Source organism: Triticum aestivum, chromosome 2D (assembly GCF_018294505.1).
Source record: "Triticum aestivum cultivar Chinese Spring chromosome 2D, IWGSC CS RefSeq v2.1, whole genome shotgun sequence".
NCBI lineage: Eukaryota > Viridiplantae > Streptophyta > Magnoliopsida > Poales > Poaceae > Triticum > Triticum aestivum.
This window is the reverse complement of record NC_057799.1, coordinates 604,573,643-604,599,170: the sequence shown is the minus strand read 5'-3', so window position 1 is coordinate 604,599,170 and position 25,528 is coordinate 604,573,643. Positions and strand designations below refer to the sequence as shown.

The 25,528-nt window shown below is 49.1% G+C and overlaps 1 protein-coding gene and 1 pseudogene across 1 annotated transcript; both read left to right on the top strand.

Moving 5' to 3' along the window:
• The first annotated feature begins 1,075 nt into the window (after positions 1–1,075).
• On the top strand, positions 1,076–22,366 carry LOC123056030 (putative wall-associated receptor kinase-like 11; annotated as a pseudogene).
• A 458-nt stretch (positions 22,367–22,824) lies between these two features.
• LOC123050337 (spermidine hydroxycinnamoyltransferase 1) lies at positions 22,825–24,019 on the top strand. Its single transcript, XM_044473150.1, has 2 exons — positions 22,825–23,328; positions 23,468–24,019. Exons 1-2 carry the CDS (start codon positions 23,323–23,325, stop codon positions 24,017–24,019), a joined length of 558 nt encoding a protein of 185 aa, XP_044329085.1. The 5' UTR covers positions 22,825–23,322.
• Positions 24,020–25,528: the final 1,509 nt, after the last annotated feature.

Genomic DNA, 25,528 nt, shown 5'->3' with positions numbered 1-25,528 from the left:
ATGGCTAACAGGTCGGACGCCCGAGGACCCCTTAGTCCAGGACTCCCTCAGCTGCCTCGAGACAGAAGTTCCTCTACTAGTCTATAATTTCACACCGAATGGAACCCTATCGTATCATCTCCATGGCCAAAGTGAGAACCCTTTGTCATGGAAAGATAGATTGAGAATTGCATTGGAAACTGCAAGGGCAATTGCATATCTACACTCTGATGCTTCCATATTTGTATACCATAGAGATATCAAGTGCGCAAATATACTGCTTACTGATACCTTAACATCAAAAGTATCAGATTTTGGAGCTTCAAGGTCAATTGCAATTGATGAGACTGGAATACTAACAGCTGTCCAAGGAACCTATGGTTACCTTGATCCTAAATATTACTACACTAGTCGGTTCACGGAGAAAAGCGATGTTTACAGCTTCGGTGTCATCCTAGCAGAGTTACTGACAAGGGTGACATCAGTTTTTTCTTCTCATTCCTCAGAAGTCACATGCTTAGCATCACATTTTGTGTCACTTATAAGAGATAGTCGATTCTTCGATATTGTCGATACACAAATTGTTGAGGAGGGAGGGGCTGAAGATGCCGAGGTAGTTGCAAGACTCGCGGAAACATGCTTAAATTTAAGAGGCGAAGAAAGGCCTACAATGAGGCAAGTGGAGACAACACTTGAAGATGTGCAGAGCTCAAGGGTCCATCTCAATTCTCAGATTACAAGAGTGGACCAGAATGCTATAAATGATCAGTCATACAAAGGAAGCAAATGTGGCGAAGGAACTAGATTGTACAGCTTGGAAAAGGAATTTATCCAGTCATCTAAAATTCCAAGATGATTCTACCTACACGGTTAAGTGTTGCAGTTACTATTATTAGTTTGGGTGCTATACTACAAACCATATGTCAATTATGAACCCCGAATTATAACTATGTATGTATTTTCCTATGCTAATGGATCATGTAGAACCATGTGAAAGTAAATAAAAGTAATTCAGTTACAGTTTCTACAGTTAAACATCTTGTTCGTAAACCGAAGTTCAAAAGTTTGCGAGAACTCGTTTTGACGGGAACCATGGATGTACATATTTCAAGTGGATGCCATCTCCCTAGTGGATGGCACTGTGCATGTCCAGAGCAAGATCGTGGTCGCTGCGCGGTCTGGCCCTATCGCGCGGCCCGGCTCTATGAGAAATGGCACACGGACGCCATCTCTCATCAACTCCAACGGTTCGTGGGTGTGGCTCCGGACGATTTTCAAGGATTTGATCGATAAGAAGGACGAGTACCAGGTGATGTTCAAGGTTTTAGACGATACGGAGGTCGTTTACCGAGCGTCATCGGAGACGGTGGCCGCGTTCATAGTCGATCGCGAGTGGTTCAACGGGAATGTGGGGGTGATGCTTAATAACACCTTCGATGCTGACCATCAGGGAAGTCTAAGCACCGTACCCACCGTATTAATTTGGTGGCTGGTACAAGATCGCGACCATGATGTGGTGTTCTATGATCCTGCCATCTCTCGCTGGAGATGCGTAAGTTTGAACAGCGTCGTTACCTATGTTAATGGATACGCAATAAGGTGCAGTTGCTTGGATGGATACGAAGGCAATCCTTACATGGGTCACGGATGCCAAGGTATCACTGCTATACCATTGATCTCCCCCTATTTTCCATCCGGTGGCTTGACAGTTCTTGTTGTATCTAATATCCATATTTGTGTGAGTATAAAACTCGTGAGTTTGGGCTCTGATGGTAAGTAAATCTCAAGGTAATGATAACCTTTAGAAGGCAAATCAATCCTAGAATCTCCTCCGAGAGAAAAGGGAAGGATTCACGGCGTTTATTTTGGTGGGGGTTAAATTAGAACATGTATATTAAACTATTAATAGAAAAGAATAATCTATAAAGTAAAATTTTATTTCCGCCATTAAGTGCCCTTGTAACACAAGAAGATCACATTAATCAGTTTAGTCACCATGTGGTAAATGTGGTCTGCTATGTCAAACTGGGAAAATGAGGCAATTAAATCACCTTAGTAATTTGGAATTGCAAAAATTATTGTGTGTTCTAGAAAGGGCCAAGAATATCTTTCCTAAGAAATTCCATCTTCCCTACATAACACGCAATCCTGCTCAAAAATCTCTTTCACGTGACAATTATTCCGCCCTGCAACTTTAGTCACTACGGTTTATTGGTAGTCGTTTCGAGGTTCCTTGCATGGAATTTTGGGGTGGACTTTGAACTCGACTACTTGAGGAGGGCGCTCGGCCAGTAAGAATCTGAGGAGGCTGCTAGCTATTAGCCTCAAATAAAAAATAATACTGTACTAGACTCAACTACTACGCTCTGAGAGCATGGTTAAGAGCAAGTACAATAAGGTGAGATAAGCAGGCTATAACGAATAGAATATTATATTTTTGCTTAATTGAAGGAGAGAGAAGAGGAGAGAGAAGAGAATCGGGCTCTTGGTTAGTAGCCAGCTGCAACACGAGACCCAAAACACTTCGTGAGGATATAAGGTGAACCAACTATTAATAAAGTAGTACACACTTAAAGCTTACTATTGTATATTCCGGCTTTAAGCTTGGCTCTAGATGACATTGTTGAAATATACTGCCCACCTCCCTTCATCAATTCGAACTTTTGGATGAGTTGGTCGGTGCATGAATTCAATATGGTATCAGAGCCAAGAGGTCTTGAGTTCAAAACCCTGCCAACGCAGTATTAAATAAAACGATTCTGCGGCCTACATCGATCCCACGTCTAAGGACTAAACTAGTCTAGACGTGAGGGGGAGCGTTGAAATATATTGCCCACCTCCCTCCATCAGTTTGGACTTTTGGATGAGTTGGTCGGTGCATGAATTCAATAGACATGGCAACCTCTTATAGTCGACAGTTGACTATATTATTAACCATGCTCTAATAGTATAGCCAACGATCAGCTATATGAGGTTGTCACATCATCTATAGCCAACGTAATAGCCAACATGTATAGTAGCTAGTTACTAAGTAGTACTACTCCGTTGATAGATGGCCCATCTTACACTCTCACATTGTTTTCTTGGAGCACGTGCTGCAGCTGGCTATTAATGTACAACTCGCTTCTCTTCTCTCTCCTCTTCTCTCTTATCCAACTAAGCAAACATACAATATTTTAATCCATACAACCTGCTGACTGTACCTTATTATACTTGCTCAGATATTAGGGATGACAAAGACATTGTTCCCGTTGTATGTCGGGTCTGAGTTTTATTGTAGACGCTCAAGCTTAAACATTGTGGTCTAAATTATGGCAGAAGATGGTGGCATGGGACAACTGTTCCCAAGGACATTAGGGAAATCTTTACATCACTGACGGTTTCTTGGTTTGACGTTTTGAGGCTATAATTGCACTCCGAGCATAGCAAACAAGCCTATTTGTGTATTTCATTTATGAAATCTCTATGCTTCCCAACTGTATTTTCTTTCCCCTTTCAGATATCAACGAGTTCCAGTCCCTAGATGTTTATCCATGTCACCACGTAACCTGCATAAATATTCCAGGAACATACCGATGCTCAACAAAGAAAAGTATCGACAGCCTCCTAGGTACAGTACTACAAACAAAAGCCACTCACTTTAATTAAAGATATACAAAACAAAGAAAAGTATCGGCAGCCTCCCAGGTACAGTACTATGCAATTTTCATCTTTCCCTATCCTAATACTGAAAGCATCAACATCTGACTACTCAGAAATGAAAGACAAAAGAAAAGAAGAAGAAAAATAATAGAGAATGTTGGGTGCTTAGGAAACTAGATACCATGTGTGTTGGAATATTAGGCAAGTTCATGATTAATTTCAGTAAATAATTCATGACTAGAAGAGATACTAGCATGCAATAATCTAGCAAACTAGAAGAACAGCAAGACATGCATAACAGCAGCAAACACGTAACAATAGCTGTAGAAACAGACATGAACAGAGGATGTTGGACGTACTGATCGTTAGCTATTATGGGTGCGACAGTGTTGATGACGATGTTGGCGACGATCTGCTGCTGACGGCGATGAATACGACGATGACTAGCACCGCCCGACTTGGACGGAAGACGACCCGTGATGACGAATTTGAGCAGTCGCGCACAGCGCTTCTCAAAAACCTAATTCGTCCTCTCCCGGTGCAGGATCGCAAAGACGAACGGTTCCGGAGACCTGCTCTCCCACGCGCCGATGCACGCCGGCGTTTGGGATGGAGTAGACTACGATGGCGGCGCAAGTTGTGAGATGAGGCAAAACCCTAGGTGTTTTTCCGGTGTGTCTCTGGCCGCAGCCGGTAGCTGTATATATATTAGGACCAGAGACGGTATTGTGTCGCGATCATAATCCCAAACCGACTCGGTTTCTAATTCGTATACTTACCGGACAAGAAATCAAAAACTTGTCTGCCAAGACATAAAAATAAAACGGCAAAAGGAAGCTGCGCTCCTGCAAGGAGACGGACCGGATTTCGGCGGACCATTCACGCGCATGTCGCATGTACGCGCCGCCTCGCCTCGCCTCGCCTCGCCACGCCACGGCCCGGCCCGGCGAGGCGAGCGAGCGCGCGCGTGTGGTTTTCCCTTTCTCTTCTCACACACCACTTAGAGTGGTGGAGAGAACCCACTATATAAAGAGGTCCAACTCTTCTTCAACTTTCAAGGTGGGACTAAACTTAGCACCACCACTTGCCATTTTACACATGGGCTTTGAGATTTCAGAAATTGCTATGGGCCTAGCCCATTAATTCTAACAATCCCCCACCAGATCTCAAATACCCATTTAGAGATTTGCCTTCTCTCACCACTTGTTTAATATACCAGTGTTTCAGCAGAGACTGTTAAGTTGAACTTCTGCCTAGAACTTTAAGCTACATCCATTCACAACTTGACAATGGACTATGCCTTGAATTGCTAGTTTTGTGTGAACAGGTTTCACTCAAAGTCATAACCAGTACCTGACCGCCAGTAGGCTACCACGCGGTTTGGAGCTTATACGTCATACTCCCTGGTCTCTTCGTGAGCTTACTAGAGATCACCCAAATCTCATAGACTGCGACGTTTACAGTCAGAACTCATATAGGTGTGTTCTTTCAAGACTGCTCTGTAGGACAGCATCTTTGCTAATTATAGCCAATAGAAACACATTAAGGCATGTTGCCAACCTGCCTTACAGATCTGAGCCTTACAGCTCTGAGAGTTTTGCATCTTCACTTGGAGACGATCATAAGTTATTACTCTCCTCAGTTAACCAATAGCTTGTTCTTCCCAGATTCTAATTCACGGGATCTCCGATCACAAAGGTTGGGTTACTACTATGGTGTAACATCTATGGGTCTCATACCCATCTCCCTCGATGCAATATCTATCACATTTCGTGATAGTCCCTTTGTAAAGGGATCTGCCAGGTTTTTGTCTGTTTGTATATACGTAACAGTTATTACTCCGGAGTTTCTCAACTTCCTGACAGACTTCAAATGTCTTTTCACGTGTCTTGATGACTTTGCATTATCTTTAGAATTGTTCACTTTAGCGATAAACGTTTGGTTATCACAATTCATAAGAATAGCCGGTACAGGTTTTTCAACAACCGGCAAGTCCATCAAGAGCTCACGCATCCATTCTGCCTCAACAGTAGCTGTGTCCAAAGCAGTTAATTCTGCTTCCATAGTTGACCTCGTCAATATGGTTTGCTTGCAAGACCTCCATGACACTGCGCCACCACCATGAGTAAATACATACCCACTTGTTGCGTAAAGTACATCAACATCGGAGATCCAATTTGAATCACTATATCCTTCTAGCACAGCAGGATGCCCTGAATAAGTAATTCCGTAACTCATAGTACCTCTCAGATAGCGCAAGACCCTTTCTAGTGCATGCCAATGATCATCACCGGAGTTGGACATGAACCTACTCAGTTTGCTCACAGCAAAAGAGATATCTGGTCTTGTAGCGCTAGCTAAGTACATGAGTGAACCGACAATTTGAGAGTATCTTAATTGATCTCTCGTTTCTTTCTTGTTCTTTCTGAGTGTCACGCTGGGATCATAAGGTGTTGGAGAAGGCTTGCTATCCATAAAACCGAATCGGTTCAAGACCTTCTCAACATAGTGAGATTGCGTTAATGTAATCCCACTCTCATCCTTAATAAGTTTGATGTTTAGAATTACATCGGCTTCTCCCAGATCTTTCATGTCAAAACTTTTTGATAGAAAAGACTTGACCTCATTAATTGCATTAATGTTTGTACCAAAGATCAGTATGTCGTCCACATACAAACATAATATGACACTATTGCCCCCACCATGGCGATAGTAAACACACCTATCAGCCTCGTTAATGACAAATCCTGCAGAAGTCAGAGTTCTTTCAAACTTCTCATGCCATTGCTTAGGTGCCTGTTTCAGACCATACAAAGATTTTAACAACTTGCACACCTTTCTCTCTTCACCCTTTACCACAAACCCGTCAGGCTGATCCATATAGATCTCCTCTTCCAACTCTCCATTGAGAAAAGCTGTCTTTACATCCATTTGATGAATGATAAGACCATAAGAGGCAGCCAAGGAAAGTAACACTCGAATGGTGGTCATTCTAGCAACGGGTGAATAGGTGTCAAAGTAATCTTCGCCTTCTTTCTGAGTGTAGCCCTTGGCCACTAGCCGCGCCTTGTACTTATCAATAGTACCATCAGGCTTTAGCTTCTTTTTGAACACCCACTTACAGCCCACAGGTTTACAACCATATGGTCTATCAGTTAGTTCCCAAGTTCCATTAGAAAGAATTGAGTCCATCTCATTATGAACAGCTTCTTTCCAATCATCTACATCCGGAGATGCATATGCTTCTGCAATCGTCTTGGGTGTGTCATCCACAAGGTATACAATGAAATCATCACCAAAGGATTTTGCAATCCTTTGTCTCTTGTTCCTTCTAGGAACTTCATTGTTATCCTTCTCAAGGACTTCCTCATGTGATTGTTCGAAATATTCATCAGTTGTACTAGATTCAGGAATTATCTCAGAAGAAAATCTAGCAATGCTATGCATATCTTTCATAGGAAATATGTTCTCAAAAAATGTTGCATCACGAGATTCCATTATAGTATCAACATGCATATCAGGTACTTCAGATTTTACCACTAAAAACCTATAAGCAATGCTCCGTTGAGCATACCCTAGAAAGACACAATCCACTGTCTTTGGTCCAAGTTTGCGTTTCTTAGGAATAGGAATATTGACCTTTGCCAAACATCCCCAAGTGCGCAAATAAGAAAGTGATGGTTTTCTCCCAACCCACTCCTCATAAGGGGTTTTCTCTTTATTATTGTTGGGAACTCTATTCAGGACATGACATGAAGTCAATAGAGCCTCCCCCCACCATGCCTTAGATAAACCAGCAGTGTCTAACATGGCATTCACCAAGTCAGTCAATGTGCGGTTTTTCCTCTCGGCCACTCCATTTGATTGAGGTGAATAGGGAGGCGTCCTCTCATGAATAATACCATGTTCCTCACAAAATTCATCAAAAACTTTTGGAAAATACTCTCCACCATGATCGGACCTAAGACGCTTGATCTTTCTCTCTAGTTGATTTTCAACTTCAGCTTTATAGATTTTAAAGTAGTCTAATGCTTCATCTTTAGTTTGCAACAAATAAACATAGCAAAATCTAGTCGCATCATCAATCAAAGTCATGAAATATCTCTTTCCACCTTTTGTCAACACACCATTCATCTCACAAAGATCAGAATGTATGAGTTCTAGAGGTGCCAAGTTTCTCTCCTCGGCAGCCTTATGAGGCTTTCGAGGTTGCTTAGATTGCACACAACTATGGCACTTAGAACCTTTGGCAACTGTGAAGTTCGGAATTAAACTCATGCTGGATAGCCGAGACATTAAACCAAAATTAATATGACATAAACGAGAGTGCCAAATACTTGCATCATCATTAACATTAGCACAAATTTGGTTTATTGACTTATTGCAAAAATCTGAAAGAGAAAAGCGGAACAAGCCTCCGCACTCATAGCCTTTTCCTATAAATTGTCCAAATCTTGACACGATTACTTTATTGGACTCTAAAACTACCTTAAATCCATCTCGACATAGAAGGGAGCCGCTAACTAGATTCTTGTTCATAGTAGGGACATGCTGCACGTTCCTTAGTTGCACGATCTTTCCCGAAGTAAACTTCAGATCCACCGTGCCAATGCCACGAACAGAAGCATGTGACCCATTCCCCATTAGGACGGAAGAATCCCTTGCGACCTGATAAGAAGTAAACAGGGAGATGTCAGCACACACATGAACGTTAGCACCCGAATCAATCCACCACGAAGATGATTGAAATACTGAAAGCACAATAGGTAAATTACCATACCCATCAGTATTGCTAGCGGTCACCATGTTGACAGTCTTGGAGCTTGTTTTCCCTCTGCGGTCTGCACGTTCAGGGCATTCCTTGGAAAAGTGTCCAGGCTTCCCACAGGCATAGCACTCTAGCTCAGCCTTGTTGAACTTCTTCTTCTTGAAGGTAGTAGTCTTGGTAGGCTTGTTGAAAACAGGTTTGTTCTTCCCTTTGTTCTTGTTCTGTGGGTACCTCTGCACCATGTTAGCAGTATGCTGAACCTCACCTCCTTTTTCAGTGGTATCTTTAGCCCGAGCTTTTTCTTCAACATCAAGAGATGCAATCAGATTTTCAACTGATATCTGCTGTCTCTTATGCTTCAGAATGTGGCAAAATTCCTCCATGAAGGAGGCAACTTTGCAATCATGCACCCAGCCACGAATTTGTCGGGTAGAACACATTTAAGGAGTTCAAGTTCCTTCACAATGCATTGTATCTCATGAGCTTGTTCAACCACAGAACGGTTATTCACCATCTTGTAGTCATGAAAACTCTCCATGATGTACAGTTCACTGCCTGCATCTGTTGCACCAAATTTTGCATTCAGTGCATCCCACAGAATTTTTCCGTCGTTTTTGTGCATGTACACATCACACAGACGGTCAGCAAGAACACTCAGAATGCATCCCACAAACATAGTATTGGCTTCCTGGAATTTTCTCCGATCTTCGTCGGTCATTCCCTCTGGAACACCAACACTAGCGTGGAAAACTTTCAGAGCAGTAAGCCAGAGCGTGGTCTTCACCTGCCACCTCTTAAAGTGCACACCGGTAAACTTATCCGGCCTCAATGCATCAGCGAATCCGGCCATAGTTAACTCAGGAAATTGCCTATAATTAGGTTTTTGGATTGTTGGAATATTAGGCAAGTTCATGATTAATTCCAGTAAATAATTCATGACTAGAAGAGATACTAGCATGCAATAATCTAGCAAACTAGAAGAACAGCAAGACATGCATAACAGCAGCAAACACGTAACAATAGCTGTAGAAACAGACATGAACAGAGGATGTTGGACGTACTGATCGTTAGCTATTATGGGTGCGACAGTGTTGATGACAATGTTGGCGACGATCTGCTGCTGACGGCGATGAATACGACGATGAGTAGCACCGCCCGACTTGGACGGAAGACGACCCGTGATGACGAATTTGAGCAGTCGCGCACAGCGCTTCCCAAAAACCTAATTCGTCCTCTCCCGGTGCAGGATCGCAAAGCCGAACGGTTCCGGAGACCTGCTCTCCCACGCGCCGATGCACGCCGGCGTTTGGGATGGAGTAGACTACGATGGCGGCGCAAGTTGTGAGATGAGGCAAAACCCTAGGTGTTTTTCCGGCGTGTCTCTGGCCGCAGCCGGTAGCTGTATATATATTAGGACCAGAGGCGGTATTGTGTCGTGACCACAATCCCAAACCGACTCGGTTTCTAATTCGTATACTTACCGGACAAGAAATCAAAAACTTGTCTGCCAAGACATAAAAATAAAATGTCAAAAGGAAGCTGCGCTCCTGCAAGGAGACGGACCGGATTTCGGCGGACCATTCACGCGCATGTCGCATGTACGCGCCGCCTCGCCTCGCCTCGCCACGGCCCGGCCCGGCCCGGCCCGGCCCGGCCAGGCGAGGCGAGGCGAGCGAGCGCGCGCGTGTGGTTTTCCCTTTCTCTTCTCACACACCACTTAGAGTGGTGGAGAGAACCCACTATATAAAGAGGTCCAACTCTTCTTCAACTTCCAAGGTGGGACTAAACTTAGCACCACCACTTGCCATTTTGCACATGGGCTTTGAGATTTCAGAAATTGCTATGGGCCTAGCCCATTAATTCTAACAATGTGACCATTGAACTGGAACAAAATACTTCATATATGATTTCTATGGTAAATAGTTAAACACAGCAAGAAAACCATTATCATGCATGGCATGGTGAGTCATTTCAAAATTTTAGTTTTTTGTTCAATATGTCAATGGATATATCAATCCTCGGTTTCATTTTTTACAGGTTTAAGAGAAAAGTATACTTTTCATCTCTCAACTCTTGATGAAGTCTACATTTGGTCCCTCAACTACGAAACCGGACAACTAGCACCCCCAACTCCTGAAACCGGACAAGCTAAGTCCCTCTCCCGATTACAAGCGGTTTCACGATTATGTGGCATGGTTTTGACTGGGTCTGTGTCCACGTGGCAATCCCTAGCGGATCTTGTTCTTCCTTCATGTTCTAACTCGGCTAGGCATTTTGTCGAGCAGTTGGCGTGCGTGTTGCAGCAGGAGGAGGACATGGGCGTGGAAGCCTCCGGCGAGGTGGCTCTGGTCCTTGGCGACCTCCGTAAGGCTGCTACGGCTCGCGTCCCCCAGCGCACTACCCACGCCGCGGACGTTGACACCGAGATCGTGCTCTGGCGACACGAACACGTTTGTACCGTGCCGGGCTCACCAGCGCGAGGACGACGGCAGTAAAGTCTGCATGTCGCTGGCGCGGGAGCTCATGGCGGTGACCGGCGACGCGCTCAAGACCACGTGCGCATCTGACAGCATACACTCGCCCGCTCCAAGTGCTCTTTCCCTCAGCTCTCGCGCTTGCGCTCGCTCCACCCGACAGCCATGGCGAGCTGATTGCAACACCGAGCGTAGTGGCAGCGGCGGCAGAGCTGGCAGCCGTGGCGTCCTCCGGGTTGCTCAAGCAGCTCGGCCACTTGCCGGTCACATCGACGCTGCACTCATACAGTCATACTTGTAGTCTTGTACAGCAAGGACGAGAAGCTCAGACTACTCCGCGCGGTCTCTGCGTCGGGAACCCAGCCAGCAAGTCATGGCCCTACTCGGCTACTACGTCGCCGGACCCGACCGCGTCAGCGCATCCTTGTCTACGAGCTCCTCGAACAAGGCAGCCTCAACGCCCGCCCGCTCCCATGGCCGCTGTCGGCCACCACTCGAGCTGCCGCACCACTGTCGTCTGCCCTGCCCTGTTACCAAAATTGCTCGTCGAGACCCACCCGCGCCTTGGCCAGGCTTGCCGTGCCGAGACATATTTGGCCCTGCTGATCGTCGCCACCGCATCCGTGCGTTGCCCAAGCTTGCCGTGGTGAACAGTCCTCGGCACAATTGGCCGTGCCGATGCGTGTACGAGAAGCCGGGGGTGCCGGAGGGGATCCTGATGGGTGTTATCCTGGACAGCAGCATGGCCCATGCGAGCGGCACGCACAACACCATGAGCGCTGCAAGTGTTTTCTTCTCTTTGTACCTCTAAAACCTTGGCCACGTTTCACTTTGTACTGGTCAAAACCACGTTGATTCAGCGTGGATACCGCTCTATGGACAAAACACTACCGGAATCGCACCCTATGCCGACGGCCAGCCCTGACTAGCCGTCGGGACAGGTCTATGCCGACGGCCCCCGTCGGCATAGGGACATCGGCAACATATCCGTCGGCGTAGCCAGGATGACCGTCGGCATAGCCCCTATCCCGACGGTGGCCGTACATCTATGCCGACGGCCCTGGCCATCGGCAACGTCATCGCCTAACGGCGGCCGCCGTCAAGTGTTGACCAATGGCTTCTCGCCACGTGGCGAGAAACCGTTGCTCTTGGGGCAGGTCTATGCCGACGGCCTAGCCGTCGGCTTAGTTTGAAACTATGCCATGTGTCAGAAACTGGGCGTTCTTGGGGCAGGTCTATGCCGACGGCCTAGCCGTCGGCTAGGCGTCGGCATAGACATGCCATGTGTGAGAAACTGGGCGCTCCTGGGGCAGGTCTATGCCGACGGCCTAGCCGTCGGCATAGTTTAAAACTATGCCGACAGCTAGGCCATCGGCATAGACCTACCACGTGTCAGAAACTTGGCGCTCCTGGGGCAGGTCTGCCGACGGCTAGGCCGTCTAGCCGTCGGCATAGACCTGCCACGTGTCGGCCACTGGGAGCTCACGCCAGGCCTATGCCGACGGCCAGGCCGTCGGCATAGTTTCTGTCCAGATTTTTTTCCTTTTTTCTGTTTCTTTTCAGCTCAATTCATTTGAATATACACAGCATATATAAGAAGCAGCATCACGTAACAATAAGGAGCAGCATCACACAACAAATTCATCATCACACATCATAAGAAGCATCACAAAGCATAAACATATAAGTATCATCACCACCAAGCATATAAGAATCTCACAAACAACAATAAGATAAGAAACATCACAAGCATATAAGTATCCTAGCATCGAGAACCGCCACAATGTGACCCAAAGGCTTAAGCGCCAGGACGTCGAGCACCGCGGAGGTCGTCACCGCCAAGACCGCCGAAGCCCAGGTCATCACTCCTATTGGCAGCGGTACCGCCAAGACCGCCTCCACCTCCGCCTCCGCCTCCATGGATCGGAGTGGTCGGGCTCCGTGACTTGGGAGTGCTGCGAAGACCACCGCCAACGGTTGATCCAGCGGTTCCCTGGATGTTGAAAAGACATATTAATGGGATATATGACTGTGTTGAAAGGCATGATATGCTTTGAGTGAATAGATTGGGGATGAACTAACCGGCGAGGGGCCAGCGTCCTGTGCCACAAACTCCTCAAAGGTCAGCAACGTTGGTTGTGCTGGAGGACCCTCTGCTGATGGCCATTGAGGACACCTGCCGGCCGCCATTTCCTGAAAAGCGTGCTGCATCTGGCGATCCCTCTGCTGATGGTATGCATGAAGGCGGTCGTGCCACGCCATGGTCTCCTAGCGTGTGTACTCCATGTAGGCCTACAGTATGACATGATGAAACTCATAAAACTACTAAATGCGGAAAATAAAGTGAGCAATGAAGATAAAAGGGAAAATACTTATAGTTTGTTGCTCCTGAAAGAGGAACTGTGACGGTGCACTGCTCATGGGCGTGCTCGTGCGCTGGCTCAGGGTCTGGTCGATCCGCCGGAGCTGTGTGTAGGAGATAGTAGGAGTGATCACAGCATCGAGAACCGCCTCCCGACCGTGCTCCTTCGGCCCCATGCCCACCACCACCCTTTCGTCCAGATCCGCCGCAATGGGGTCAGGTGTGTCAGGATGTAACTGCAGATACCCATCGAAGTAGGCCTTCTTCCTATGCGCGGTCTTCTTGCCGTAGTACTTGGGCTCGCCAGGCTTGGGGTCCTTCCGCGTATGGGCGATCTCCCACGCCTGCATGTGTGAGAGCGGCCGCTTCAGTTTCTCCTCCTGCACCACCAAACAGAGGTTAGTCATACATAAGAAAGTGATGGTAAATAGAAGAAGAATGTTTAACGGGGTTAGTCATACATTAACTGCCTTGTGGAGATAGTGGTTTCGGTTTCCCTAAGCATGTACTCCCTCCTTCCCTCGGTTAGCCTTGTTTTTGACTCTCATAGCCGCCCAGGCTCCAGCCTCATCACACCAAAGATCCACCAATGCCGCCCAGGACTCGTCTTTTCCATAACACCAATTTGGTAACACCTACATAATGAAAGCATAATGGCATGTCAACACGAAATGGTGAAATGTACCACAAGGTAATGAAAGCATAATGAAAGCATAATGAAAAATCTTTTATACTTACCTTCAAGAACTCGTCCCTCTCCAAGGTAATGCCCATCCTCCGCGCGTCTTCCTTGGTCATCTTCACACCAAGTTAGTCGTGATGGTATGTCGAGATGGCCACATAGCGCACCTCGTACTGCATCTAGCGGGCCTTCTTCTTGCATTGGCGCAGCACGATCTGGTCCGCTCTGGCCCTGTGCTCCGGAAGAACTCGATAGAATTTCTACAATCATGCATGAAACAAGAATGGAAGAAGCCATGAGTTAAATCATTCATGAAACTAGAATGGACTTGTGCTTCTGAAGAGAACTCACCCAGAAAGTGGTGATCACGGCCTTGGCATGGGTCCCATGGTCCGCGTGGAGGGCCGCTTCCCAGTGCTCCCAGCTCGTGGCCAAGACCCGATGGTCCGGGTGCCTGACTGGATCCGGACAGTACAACCCCGGCCAGTGTAACTTCAGCAAGACGGTGATGAGGCCGTTGGGAATACGGACCCCTTTAGAATATATCCAGTTGCTGCAAAAGAATGAACTATTAGCATGTGACAAGCAAAATAAATAACAACCGGAATGAGCATGTGACAAGCAAAATAATGAAATTATTATAAAGTGGCACTTACTCTTTCCCCGTGGGCTCAATGAGCCACTTTTGCTCCTCAGTAGCAGGAACCTGCTTTGGTAGCTTTGCGTTACCATGCAGCCACCCCTTGTTGTCAACCCCCTCCCCGCCACCACCATCATCCCTGCCACCACCCTCCTCCTCGCCTGCCTCCTCCTCCCCAACCTCCTCCTCGTCCTCCTCCTCCACCTCCTCCTCGGCCCCATCCCGAACCTCCTCCTCCTTGCCTGCCTCGTCCTCCTCCTCCTCCTCGCCAGAGGAGGGTACCTCACTAGAGGAGGGCCTCGAAGACAACACCCCTAAGTCGGTGAGGGTGCGCTCTTTCTGGCCGCGACCCCCTGTAGTGGCTCTCCCCCCACCACCTCGCCCTCTAGGGGCTCTCCCCCCGCCCCCTCCTCCTCTAGGGGCACCTCTCCCTCGACCTCCCCGTGAGGAGTCATCATCAAGTAGCCGGGGGGAGGATTACGTGCTCGACCACTCCGACTAGGCAGGCCGATGACCTTGCGTAGGAAACCCACGCCGTCGGCCTTCCCCTTGCCCATGTTCCACGAACCTGCATTGAAAAGAAAATAAGCAATTAGTAAATTAATGAAATGAAGGAAAAGGCATGATAATAAACACATTAATAAAAATGCATAAAAAGGCATATTCCTAAACTATAGAAAAAAAGACTTGAAACGTACATCTGCTAGAAACCATATGAATCATCACTGTTGTAACCTCTTTCTCGGTCCGTCTCATCATCACTATCAATCATATCATCTTCGTTGTCTGACGGAGGTGGAGGCTCTTCCTCGTCGTCAGCGTCTTCGTTTAACTTTTCTAGCATAAGTATGTCATTTTCATTGACAATGGTCTCACCATCATTCCGTGCATCGTCGTCGTTTGGATCCACATCATCATCACCCAATGGTCTAGCATCATCGTTTCTAACCACATCATCATCATCAGGTTGCTCTTGATAGAACACTCCCTCGTATGTCATGGGGTTAATGTTGTAGTAATCGTCTTCATTTGGGTTCGGTAGCTTACCATGTGGCAACACCTTGAACACAACTTCCCAACCCTTTAGGTACTCTTTCTAGCATGGGTAAGGCAGATAATATACTTGTGTAGCTTGGGTAGCCGCGATGAAGAGATCGGCTCCGGCATAGACGATTGAGTACGTTCTCCATTCTACCCCGTTCCGAGACAAAATTGCGGCAGCACCTCCCCGCTGTTCTCCAGATACACGTCTCGGCAAATAGCCGAGAGAATGTGCTCCGGAGAACAATGGGGAGGCGCCGCCGAAATCCTGTCTCGGAACAGGGTAGAACATGGAGAACATACCCAATCTACACATCCTCGGGCTGTCCGTGGAAAATGCTGGACAATCCGAAAGAGCTGCGGTGATAAATATGCAATTGAATGCATATTTATCGATGCAACCGTTTCGGACGGGAGACGCCTAGGTTACGCCAGTTGACTTGAGAATGAAATCTAGTCACATGCAAAAGGAGGTGATGGATTTGTAGCTCACCCTCTGCTGTAGAGGAAGTAGTCGAACAGCAGAGGGATGCTCAGGTACCAACGCGTCGGACAACGACCACTCCGGTGAAATGTGACACCACAAAGCCTGCAAAATCCACCGAAAGAACAACTTAGATCATCACATCTCAGTCAAGTGTCAAACTTTTGTCTTCTATTCTTTTAGCAAGATCATCATGACTATCTTTTTTTTAGCAAGATCATCACATCTTAGTAAGTTTCAAAATTTTGTCTTCAATTATTTTATCAAGATCATTATGAGTATAAAAAAATAGCAAGATCATCACATCTCAGTCAAGTGTCAAAATTTTGTCCAACATCCATCCATCCATTCATATATCATTAACTTGACCAACATCCATTTATCAACATGACCTAACATTAAATTTATGACAAACAAAGTTTCTAAAAAAATTCACCGACATTCCATCCATCCACCATCTATGATTCTAACAAGATCCATGCATCCATCTAACAAAAAATAATCCATACATCCATTCACCTAAAAACAGTAGCAAGAAGAACAAAAGACATACAATTTTTTTATTTATCTAACTATCTATCCATCCATTCATCTAGCAACACAATAGCGGCAGGGGAGCAAGGCAGTAGCGGCAGGGGAGCAAGGCAGCAGCGGGGGGAGCGGCAGGGTGGCGGGGGAGCTCACCGAGGGGGCAGTAGGGGAGCGGCGGGGGACGTGGTGGCGGAGGTGGTGTCTGAGGGGCCGGCGACGGGCGGTGGAGCGTGAGCGGCCGAGGCCTCCCTGGTGCTCACCAGCAGCAGAGGAGGGCCGGGAGGGCGCCGGAGCCACGGCCGCGGCCAGCTCACCAGCAGCAGCAGGAGGTGGACGGGGCGGTGGGTGGAGGGGCGGCCGGGGCTTGGGTGGAGGGGGGCGGACGGCGGCAGCGATGGAGGGCGGCGGCGGGTGGAGGCGGCGGATGGGGCGGCGGGTGGAGGGGGGCGGGTGGAGGGGGGCGGCCGGGGCGGCGGGTGGAGGGGGGCTGGGGCGGACGGCGGCGGCGGGTGGAGGGGGTTGGACGGCGGCGCGGCGGGTCGGGATCCGGTGGCGGCGGCGGCGCGGGTGGGGGTCGGGGTCGGGCGGCGGCGCGGCGTGGGTCAAAGTAGGAGGAGTGGTTGAGGAGGGGCAGTTGAACGAGTGGCCACGGCGTGGCCCGAGTGGATAAGGGTGGATCTATGCCGACGGCCATGCCGTCGGCATAGGAGTGGTCCCACCTGACAGCGAGAGGGCCATCGAGTGGATAAGGGTGGCTCTATGCCGACGGCCAGGCCGTCGGCATAGATAGGAGGCCTATGCCGACGGCTATGCCGTAGGCATAGATGGCAACTACTTTTTTTTGAAAAAATAGTCCCACCTCGCCGAGGGAAAAGCAATTTGACCTGTTTAAATAGTTCACTAATCCATACGTTATAAGCTCTGGTATTCATTAGACTTATATGAAGAAAACGGACAATTACTATGAAACTTTCAGTGCCCAGGCAGCCGGCCCGGTGCCCGGGCACTAAAGGTTTCACAGTGATAGTACGTTTTCAATGATGAATACCGGAGTTTTTAATCAATTCAATTATTACATTTTTAGATTCTTAGTTTACCGTCTGTATGGGACCCGGTACCCGGTGCGACGCCCGTGACACCGGGACCCTGGGGGGTTAGGCGGTACGGGGGCTGTAGGGGGTAGCAATGCCACTGGAGCTTCGCACAGGGACCTCATACATGCCGTACAGTGTGCTGGCATGTCCGAAGAGGCGGCACACGTCTCCGGGGTGTGCCCCCTCTCACGGACGGCGCCGGTGGCGGCACCTGGAGGGGGGAAACGGACGCGTCGGGTCTACACGGAGGGGATCTTACTGTGGCTTTTGCCCGGATGTTGCTCCAAAGTGTTCCTATGGGCTGACCTAACACGACCGGGTGGAGAGTTCCACTGGTGAAAGCCCGTCCGTGCAAAGTCAAAGGGCTAGATCACGTGGTCAAACGCTACAGGGTTAGGCGGGACGGGGGCCCTGGGGGGGTAGCAATGCCACTGGAGCATTGCACCGGGACCTCATACATGCGGGGTGTTGTGGTGGCATGTCCGAAGAGGCGGCACGCGTCTCCGGGGTGTGCCCCCCCTCACGGACGGCGCCGCCGCCGGCACCTAGAGGGGGGAAACGGACGCGTCAGGTCTACACGAAGGGGATCTTGCTGTGGGCCTGGCCCGGATGTTGCTCCAAAGTGTTCCTATGGGCTGACCTAACACAACTGGGTGGAGAGGTCCACTGGTCAAAGCCCGTCCGTGCAAAGTCAAAGGGCTAGATCCCGTGGTCAAACGCTACAGGGTTAGGCGGGACGGGGGCCCTTGGGGGGTAGCAATGCCACCGGAGCGTCGCACCGGGACCTCATACATGCGGGGTGTTGTGGTGGCATGTCCAAAGAGGGGTGAAACGACCAAGTCGGGCCGACACGGAGGGAATCTTGGGGTGGGTTGGGCCGGGACGGTGTTGGGGGTGTAGCTATGGGCTGGGCTATGACAACCAGGTGAAAAGGTCCACCGGTCAAACCCCGTCCGGCGAAAGTCAAAGGGCTAGACCCGGCGGTCGTCTATGTCAGGGTTAGACAGGACGGGGTACCTGTGGGCGGGGGGGTAGCAATGCCGTCCGTGAGGGGGGCCACACGCTGGAGACGCGTGCCGCCTCTTCGGACATGCCACCACACCACCCCGCATGTATGAGGGCCCGGTGCGACGCTTCGGTGGCATTGCTACCCCCAGGGCCCCCGTCCCGCCTAACCCTGTAGCGTTAGACCACGAGATCTAGCCATTTGACTTTACACAGACAGGCTTTGACCAGTGGAACTCTCCCCCAGGTTGTGTTAGGTCAGCCCATAGGAACACTTTGGAGCAACATCCGGGCCAAACCCACGGCAAGATCCCCTCCGTGTAAACCCGACGCGTCTGTTTCACCCCTCCAGGTGCCGGCGGCGGCGCCGTCCGTGAGGGGGGCCACAGCCCGGAGACGCGTGCCGCCTCTTCGGACATGCCACCACACCACCCCACATGTATGAGGGCCCGGTGCGACGCTCCGGTGGCATTGCTACCCCCAGGGCCCCCGTCCCGCCTAACCCTGTAGCGTTAGACCACGAGATCTAGCCCTTTGACTTTACACGGATGGGCTCCAGTGGAACTCTCCCCCCGGTTGTGTTAGGTCAGCCCATAGGAACACTTTGGAGCAACATCCGGGCCAAACCCACAGCAAGATCCCCTCCGTGTAGACCCGACGCGTCCGTTTCACCCCTCCAGGTGCCGGCGGCGGCGCCGTCCGTGAGGGGGGCCACACCCCGGAGACGCGTGCTGCCTCTTCGGACATGCCACCACACCACCCCGCATGTATGAGGGCCCGGTGCGACGCTCCGGTGGCATTGCTACCCCCGGGGCCCCCGTCCCACCTAACCCTGTAGCGTTAGACCACGAGATCTAGCCCTTTGACTTTACACGGACGGGCTTTGACCAGTGGATCTCTCCCCCCGGTTGTGTTAGGTCAGCCCATAGGAACACTTTGGAGCAACATCCGGGCCATACCCATAGCAAGATCCCCTCCGTGGAGACCCTACGCGTCTGTTTCACCCTTCCAGGTGCCGGCGGCGGCGCCGTCCGTGAGGGGGGCCACACCCCGGAGACGCGTGCCGCCTCTTCGGACATGCCACGACACCACCCTGCATGTATGAGGGCCCGGTGCGACGCTCCGGTGGCATTGCTACCCCTAGGGGCCCCGTCCCGCCTAACCATGTAGCGTTAGACCACGAGATCTAGCCCTTTGACTTTACACGGACGGGCTTTTACCAGTGGAACTCTCCACCCGGTTGTGTTAGGTCAGCCCATAGGAACACTTTGGAGAACCATCCGGGCCAGACCCACAGCAAGATCCCCTCCGTGTAGACCCGACGCGTCCGTTTCCCCCCTCCAGGTGTCGGCGGCGCCACCGTCCGTGAGGGGGGGCACACCCCGGAGATGCGCGCCGCCTCTTTGGACATGGCACCACACCACCCCGCATGTATGAGGGCCCGGTGCGACGCTCCGGTGGTATTGCTATCCCCCCAGGGCCCCCGTCCCGCCTCTTCAGACATGGCACCACACCGCCCCGCATGTTTGAGGGCCCGGTTAGACGGGACGATGTACCTGGGGGGTAGCAATGCCGCTAGGTGTTGCTTTGGGCCCTCCTACGGTTGTGGAAGCGTGGTGGCTGGCGCAGGCACCCGGCACGCAGCTCCGGGGTGTGCCCCCCCTCACCGGCGTCGCTGTGGGGCACGGCAGCAGCAACGTCCGTGAGGGGGGCAATCGATATACCATCGGGGTATGTTTTTTTTGTTAGATAAGACACATTTATGTTGTGAAAAAAAGGAAAAAGTAAATAATATAAATAAAAAATAAAAAAATAATAAAAAAATAGAGGTATGCCGACGGCAAGGCCGTCGGCATACTTGCGCACACGGCCACAGATCGATGACGTGGCAAAGGGCGGGGATCGATGATGTGGCAACATCCATGGGCCAGGCATATGCCGACGGCCAGGCCGTCGGCATAGAGTTGCCACCCCACGGACCGGCGAGCGACGCGGATCGATGATGTGGCGGGCGACGCGGATCGATGACGTGGGGGCTATGCCGACGGCCGTCGTTAGCCCGTCGGCGTAGACTGACGCCGTCAAAAGGCCGTTTCCGCCCGGGTAGCCGGGCCCACGTTCTATGCCGACGGGCTCCTCTATGTCGACGGCCGCCGTAGGCATATTTCTCGCGATGCCGACGGCTGAGCTTTGCTGACGGGGGCCGTCGGCATAGATGGATATACGCCGACGGCTTTTCTATGCCGATGGCTTAGGCTGGGCCGTCGGGATAGGCCAATCTATGCCGACGGGGGCCGTTGGCATAGGTTCGGCCGTCGGCATCGCCAGTTATTCTGGTAGTGAAACTTGTCCGGTTTAAAGAGTTGGGGGTGCAAGTTATCCGGTTTTATAGTTGAGTGACCAAATCTAGACTTGGCTAGAAGTTGAGGGACGAAAAGTATACTTTTCTCCAGGTTTAACTACAAGACAACCTTTGGCTGAATAGGTTTAAACTTTCAGTTCAGATATTTGAAATGCATGTGGCATATACTCTATAGTTGATCCTTTATTTTCGTTCTCCGCAGGAGTGATTACCGTAATTGTGATTAGTGCTGGTTTTGGGTTGCTCTCTTCACTTCTGGGTGTTGCCAAGATTAGCAATAAAATTAAGCAACAAAGAGTCAAGAAGTTGAGACAAAAATTATTCAAGAAAAACCATGGGTTGCTTCTAACACAACTAATCACTTCAAACAAAGATATGGCCAAACGGATGAGAATTTTCAGCTTGGAAGAGCTGGAGCAAGCAACCAAGAAGGGTAAAATTGTCGCCCAAAGGGAAATCAACCAGTTCATCAATGAGGTTGTCATATTTTCACAGACAGATCATAGGAATGTGGTGAATCTCTTTGGTTGTTGCCTTGAGACAGAAGTTCCTCTACTTGTTTATGAGTTCATATCAAATGTAACTCTCTCTTTTCATCTTCAAGCCCAAAGTGAGAACCCTTTGTCATGGAAAGATAGGTTGAGGATTGCACTGGAAACAGCAAGGGCCATTGCATATCTACACTCTGCTGCTTCCATATAGTATACCATAGAGATATCAATTGTGCAAATATACTACTTACTGAATACCTTAACATCAGAAGTATCACATTTCGGAGCTTCAAGGTCAATTGCAATTGACGAGACAGGAATACTTACAGCTGTCCAAGGAACCTATAGTTACCTTGATCGTGAATACTACTACGCTAGTCGGCTCACGGAGAAAAACGATGTTTACAGCTTAGGTGGTCATCCTAACAGAGCTACTGACAAGGCTGACCCCAGTTTTTTCTTCTTATTTGTCACAAGGAACAAACCTAGCACATTTTGTGTCAGTTATAAGAGACAACCGATTGTTAGATATTCTAGATACACAAATTGTTGAGGAAGGAGGAGCTGAAGATGCTAAGGTGGTGGGTAGAATCGCGGAAGCATGCTTAAGTTTGGAAGGTGGAGAAAGGCCTACATTGAGGCAAGTTGACACAACACTTGAAGATGTGCAGAACTAGAGGTTCCACCTCAGTTCTCAAATCACAAGAGTGACCCAGAATGCTGTAAAACGTACATGGGAAGCAAAGCTAGTGAAGGAACTATGTACAACTTGGAGAAAGAGTTCATCCAATCATCTGAAATTCCAAGATGATTGTTTTACTTACATTACATGTTGAAGTGAAGAGTTGCAGTTACTATTATTAGTTTGGATGGCATAACTATAACCATGTCTATAGTCCCTATACTACTGATCGGTCATGTAGAACTATGTGAACATAAACAAAGTGGTTAAGTATATTTTTACAATTAAAACATCTAGTTCTTGTCTTCCTGGCAGTGAATTGCAAAAGCTTGCAAGAATACAAGTTGACTCTTCTAGAATATATGTCAGTGCCGTCTGCCGAGTAAAAGTATACTTTTGGTGCTCGATGGGTTATACAACACCACTAGCTACAAAGTGGAAAATTGACGGGCACCGCTATCTTCAGTTTGTTTTAAGTTAGTGCCTTATCTTCAGATGGGCTAGTGAGTAGTTAAAAAGGTTTAAAAAAGAGAACACTATATTAGCTGGACAGGGCAGGCACGCCCACCTTTGGGCTGCACGCGATTTATTTAGATCGAATCATTTGCCCATTAATTATCTGCATGGCGTTACCGGCTACCTACATGGTGCACTTCACGGCTCGCTGAAGCGCACCGGAGCTGGTGGCGCCGGCGCGGCCGACGCCCCACGGCGGGGCCAAGACGCTCTCCGACATCGACGACTTCTCCGAGTGCCGGTACTACGCCTCCGCCATCGACTTCTTTAGCCGCGACCCGACGGCCACGGCGGACAACGTCCACCCAGCCAGATCAATCGTGGCGGCCCTGGCAGAGGCGTTGGTTTACTACTACCCGATCGCCGGCTGCCTCCGGGAGATCCCCGGCGGCAAGCTCGTGGTTGACTGCACCGGCGAAGGGGTGGTGTTCGTGGAGGCCGACGCCGACGTGTCGCTCGAGGAGCTCGGCGGGCAGCCCCCCTATCCGTGCGCCGAGGAGTTCGTCTGGGATGACGTGGTCGAGCGCGGCAGTGGCGCCGTCGTTGTAGTTGGCCGACCGCTCTTCTACATGCAGGTATGTAGTGTTTTTTGTTTTTTGACCTCGCATGGTACCAGGTAGTATATGTAGTACTTGTTGGTATACTTCCCGCAAAAAAAAAGTACTTGTTGGTATATATTCAAGGAAAATCGCCAATTTATCTGCATATATACAGGTGACGAGACTAAAAGACGGTGCATTTGTGCTGGGTTTCCAAGTGTGCCACGTCATCGGCGACGCCGCCGGCGTGACCCAGTTCATCAGGGCGATAGCCGAGTTGGCACGCGGCGAAGCGCATCCGTCCGTATCGCCGGTGTGGGAGAGGGGGATCTTCAAGGCGCGCGACCCACCCCGCGTCCGGCATGACGTCTACCCAGCGTATGATCCAACGTCGCCAAGTAGAACCGTCCTCGGTGACCACGACGACGTTGACGACCCGATGCTGTCGACGCCGACGGAAGAAATGGTTGGGCAATACCTGCGCTTTGGCCGGAAGGAGGTCGTCGCTCTGCGCAGGCATCTGGATACGGCGCAGCCATGCACGACGTTCGAGCTCTTAACCGCTTTCCTGTGGAAATGCCGCACGGCGGCGCTGGGCTACCGTCCCTGGCAACGCGTCCGGCTGGTGTTGCGTGTGGACGTGCGTGGCAACAGCACATTAGTAGAAAAAGGGCCATTTGTCCCGGTTCGTAAGGTCTATCTGTTCCGGTTGTGGAACCGGGACTAAAGGGTCGCTACTAAAGCCCTAGGCTTTTAGTCCCGGTTCTTACACGAAGCGGGACAGATGGACCTCCACGTGGCCGCTGCGGCGAGCCCAGGCAGGAGGCCCTTTGGTCCCGGTTGGTGACATCAACAGGGACCAAAAGGCATCCACACGTCAGCAGCTGGCAGGAGCTGAGGTTTTTGTTTTTTCTGAAAGAGGGTGGTTTAGGGGTTTTGGGGTTAATTTAGGTTGTTAGCTAGCTAATAAAGAGAAGTGTCCTCTCTTATCTCCGTGCTTGGTTTACCAATGCTACTGCTATGCCTAAACATGGCTTAGATTGAAGTGAAGGCAACATGTGGTGCATGTTGAAAGTAATACTAATCCTAACTTGATCAAGTTTGGATTGTACTACTTTTGACATGCACCACATGCATGTTGCCTTCACTTCAATTCAATCCATGTTCATTTCACCCACTGATATATAATAACTCTTCATGCTCGCATCATGCATCCTCATAATAACAAGTCCTACTAATCATCATCATACAACTTCTACTCGTTATTAATAACAAGTCATACGATCATCATCCTCATAGTCATCGAACCAACCCTAGTTAATTGTTCTTAGCACATGATCATCAGTATTAGGTAGGACCTAAATACCCTCTTTAAGATAAAAAAGCATAAAACAATATAGACCCTGACTCTCCATTATGGAGAATGGAGATCATCCTGTCTCCAATTCTTGCGCTTCGCTTCCTTTTGCTTTCAAGAACCTCCTTACGACTGTCCATACATTTTTTTCCGTTCTTTGATTTTCATGTCTCCACTTTTTTTAGAAATCTGGTATGGACAGTTGAGATTCGTAGGATGACCTGGCTGTATGTTCAAAACATCAAGACTACCATTCTGATACATCAAATGAGGCACACAAGCCATCGGGATTCTCTGTTGAAAAAATTAGTAATAACTTCATAGTTAGCAATGATGACTAGTTTTAGAAGTATGCAAAAGATGCATGGACGTCGTAATAGTAAAAAATCTTACCAGGGCATCTCCATGGAAGTTACCGTAGTTCAACACGTGCACTAGTGGCACGTATTGACCATAATGTTGAGGAGTTTGATTGTAGATATTGTAATTCTCAAGATCAGTACAAAATGCGATCAGATGATTTTTCTCCTGATAAGTTAATTCGGAGCCTTCGGTGTAGTAGGTTCTGTCTACCATCTTCCGCACATTCTTTGAAGAATGAAAATAAGCTGTCAATGGAAATAAGTTGTCGACTATTTTAAAATAAACAATATAAATTAGCTAATAACTATGTTTGAGAAACTCACGTAGCGGTAGAATTGGAGGCGTATCAACAAGGACCCAAATGTCCATATTGTCTTGCTCGATTTCAGGATCACCAAGATCCATGGTGACAAGCATACCCTCATCAAAACCATACATCTTGCAAAGTGCTTCCCATTTTTTGCAACCAAAATGGGTTACGCTCTCAGAATTGTACAACTTTACTTCAAAATCCAC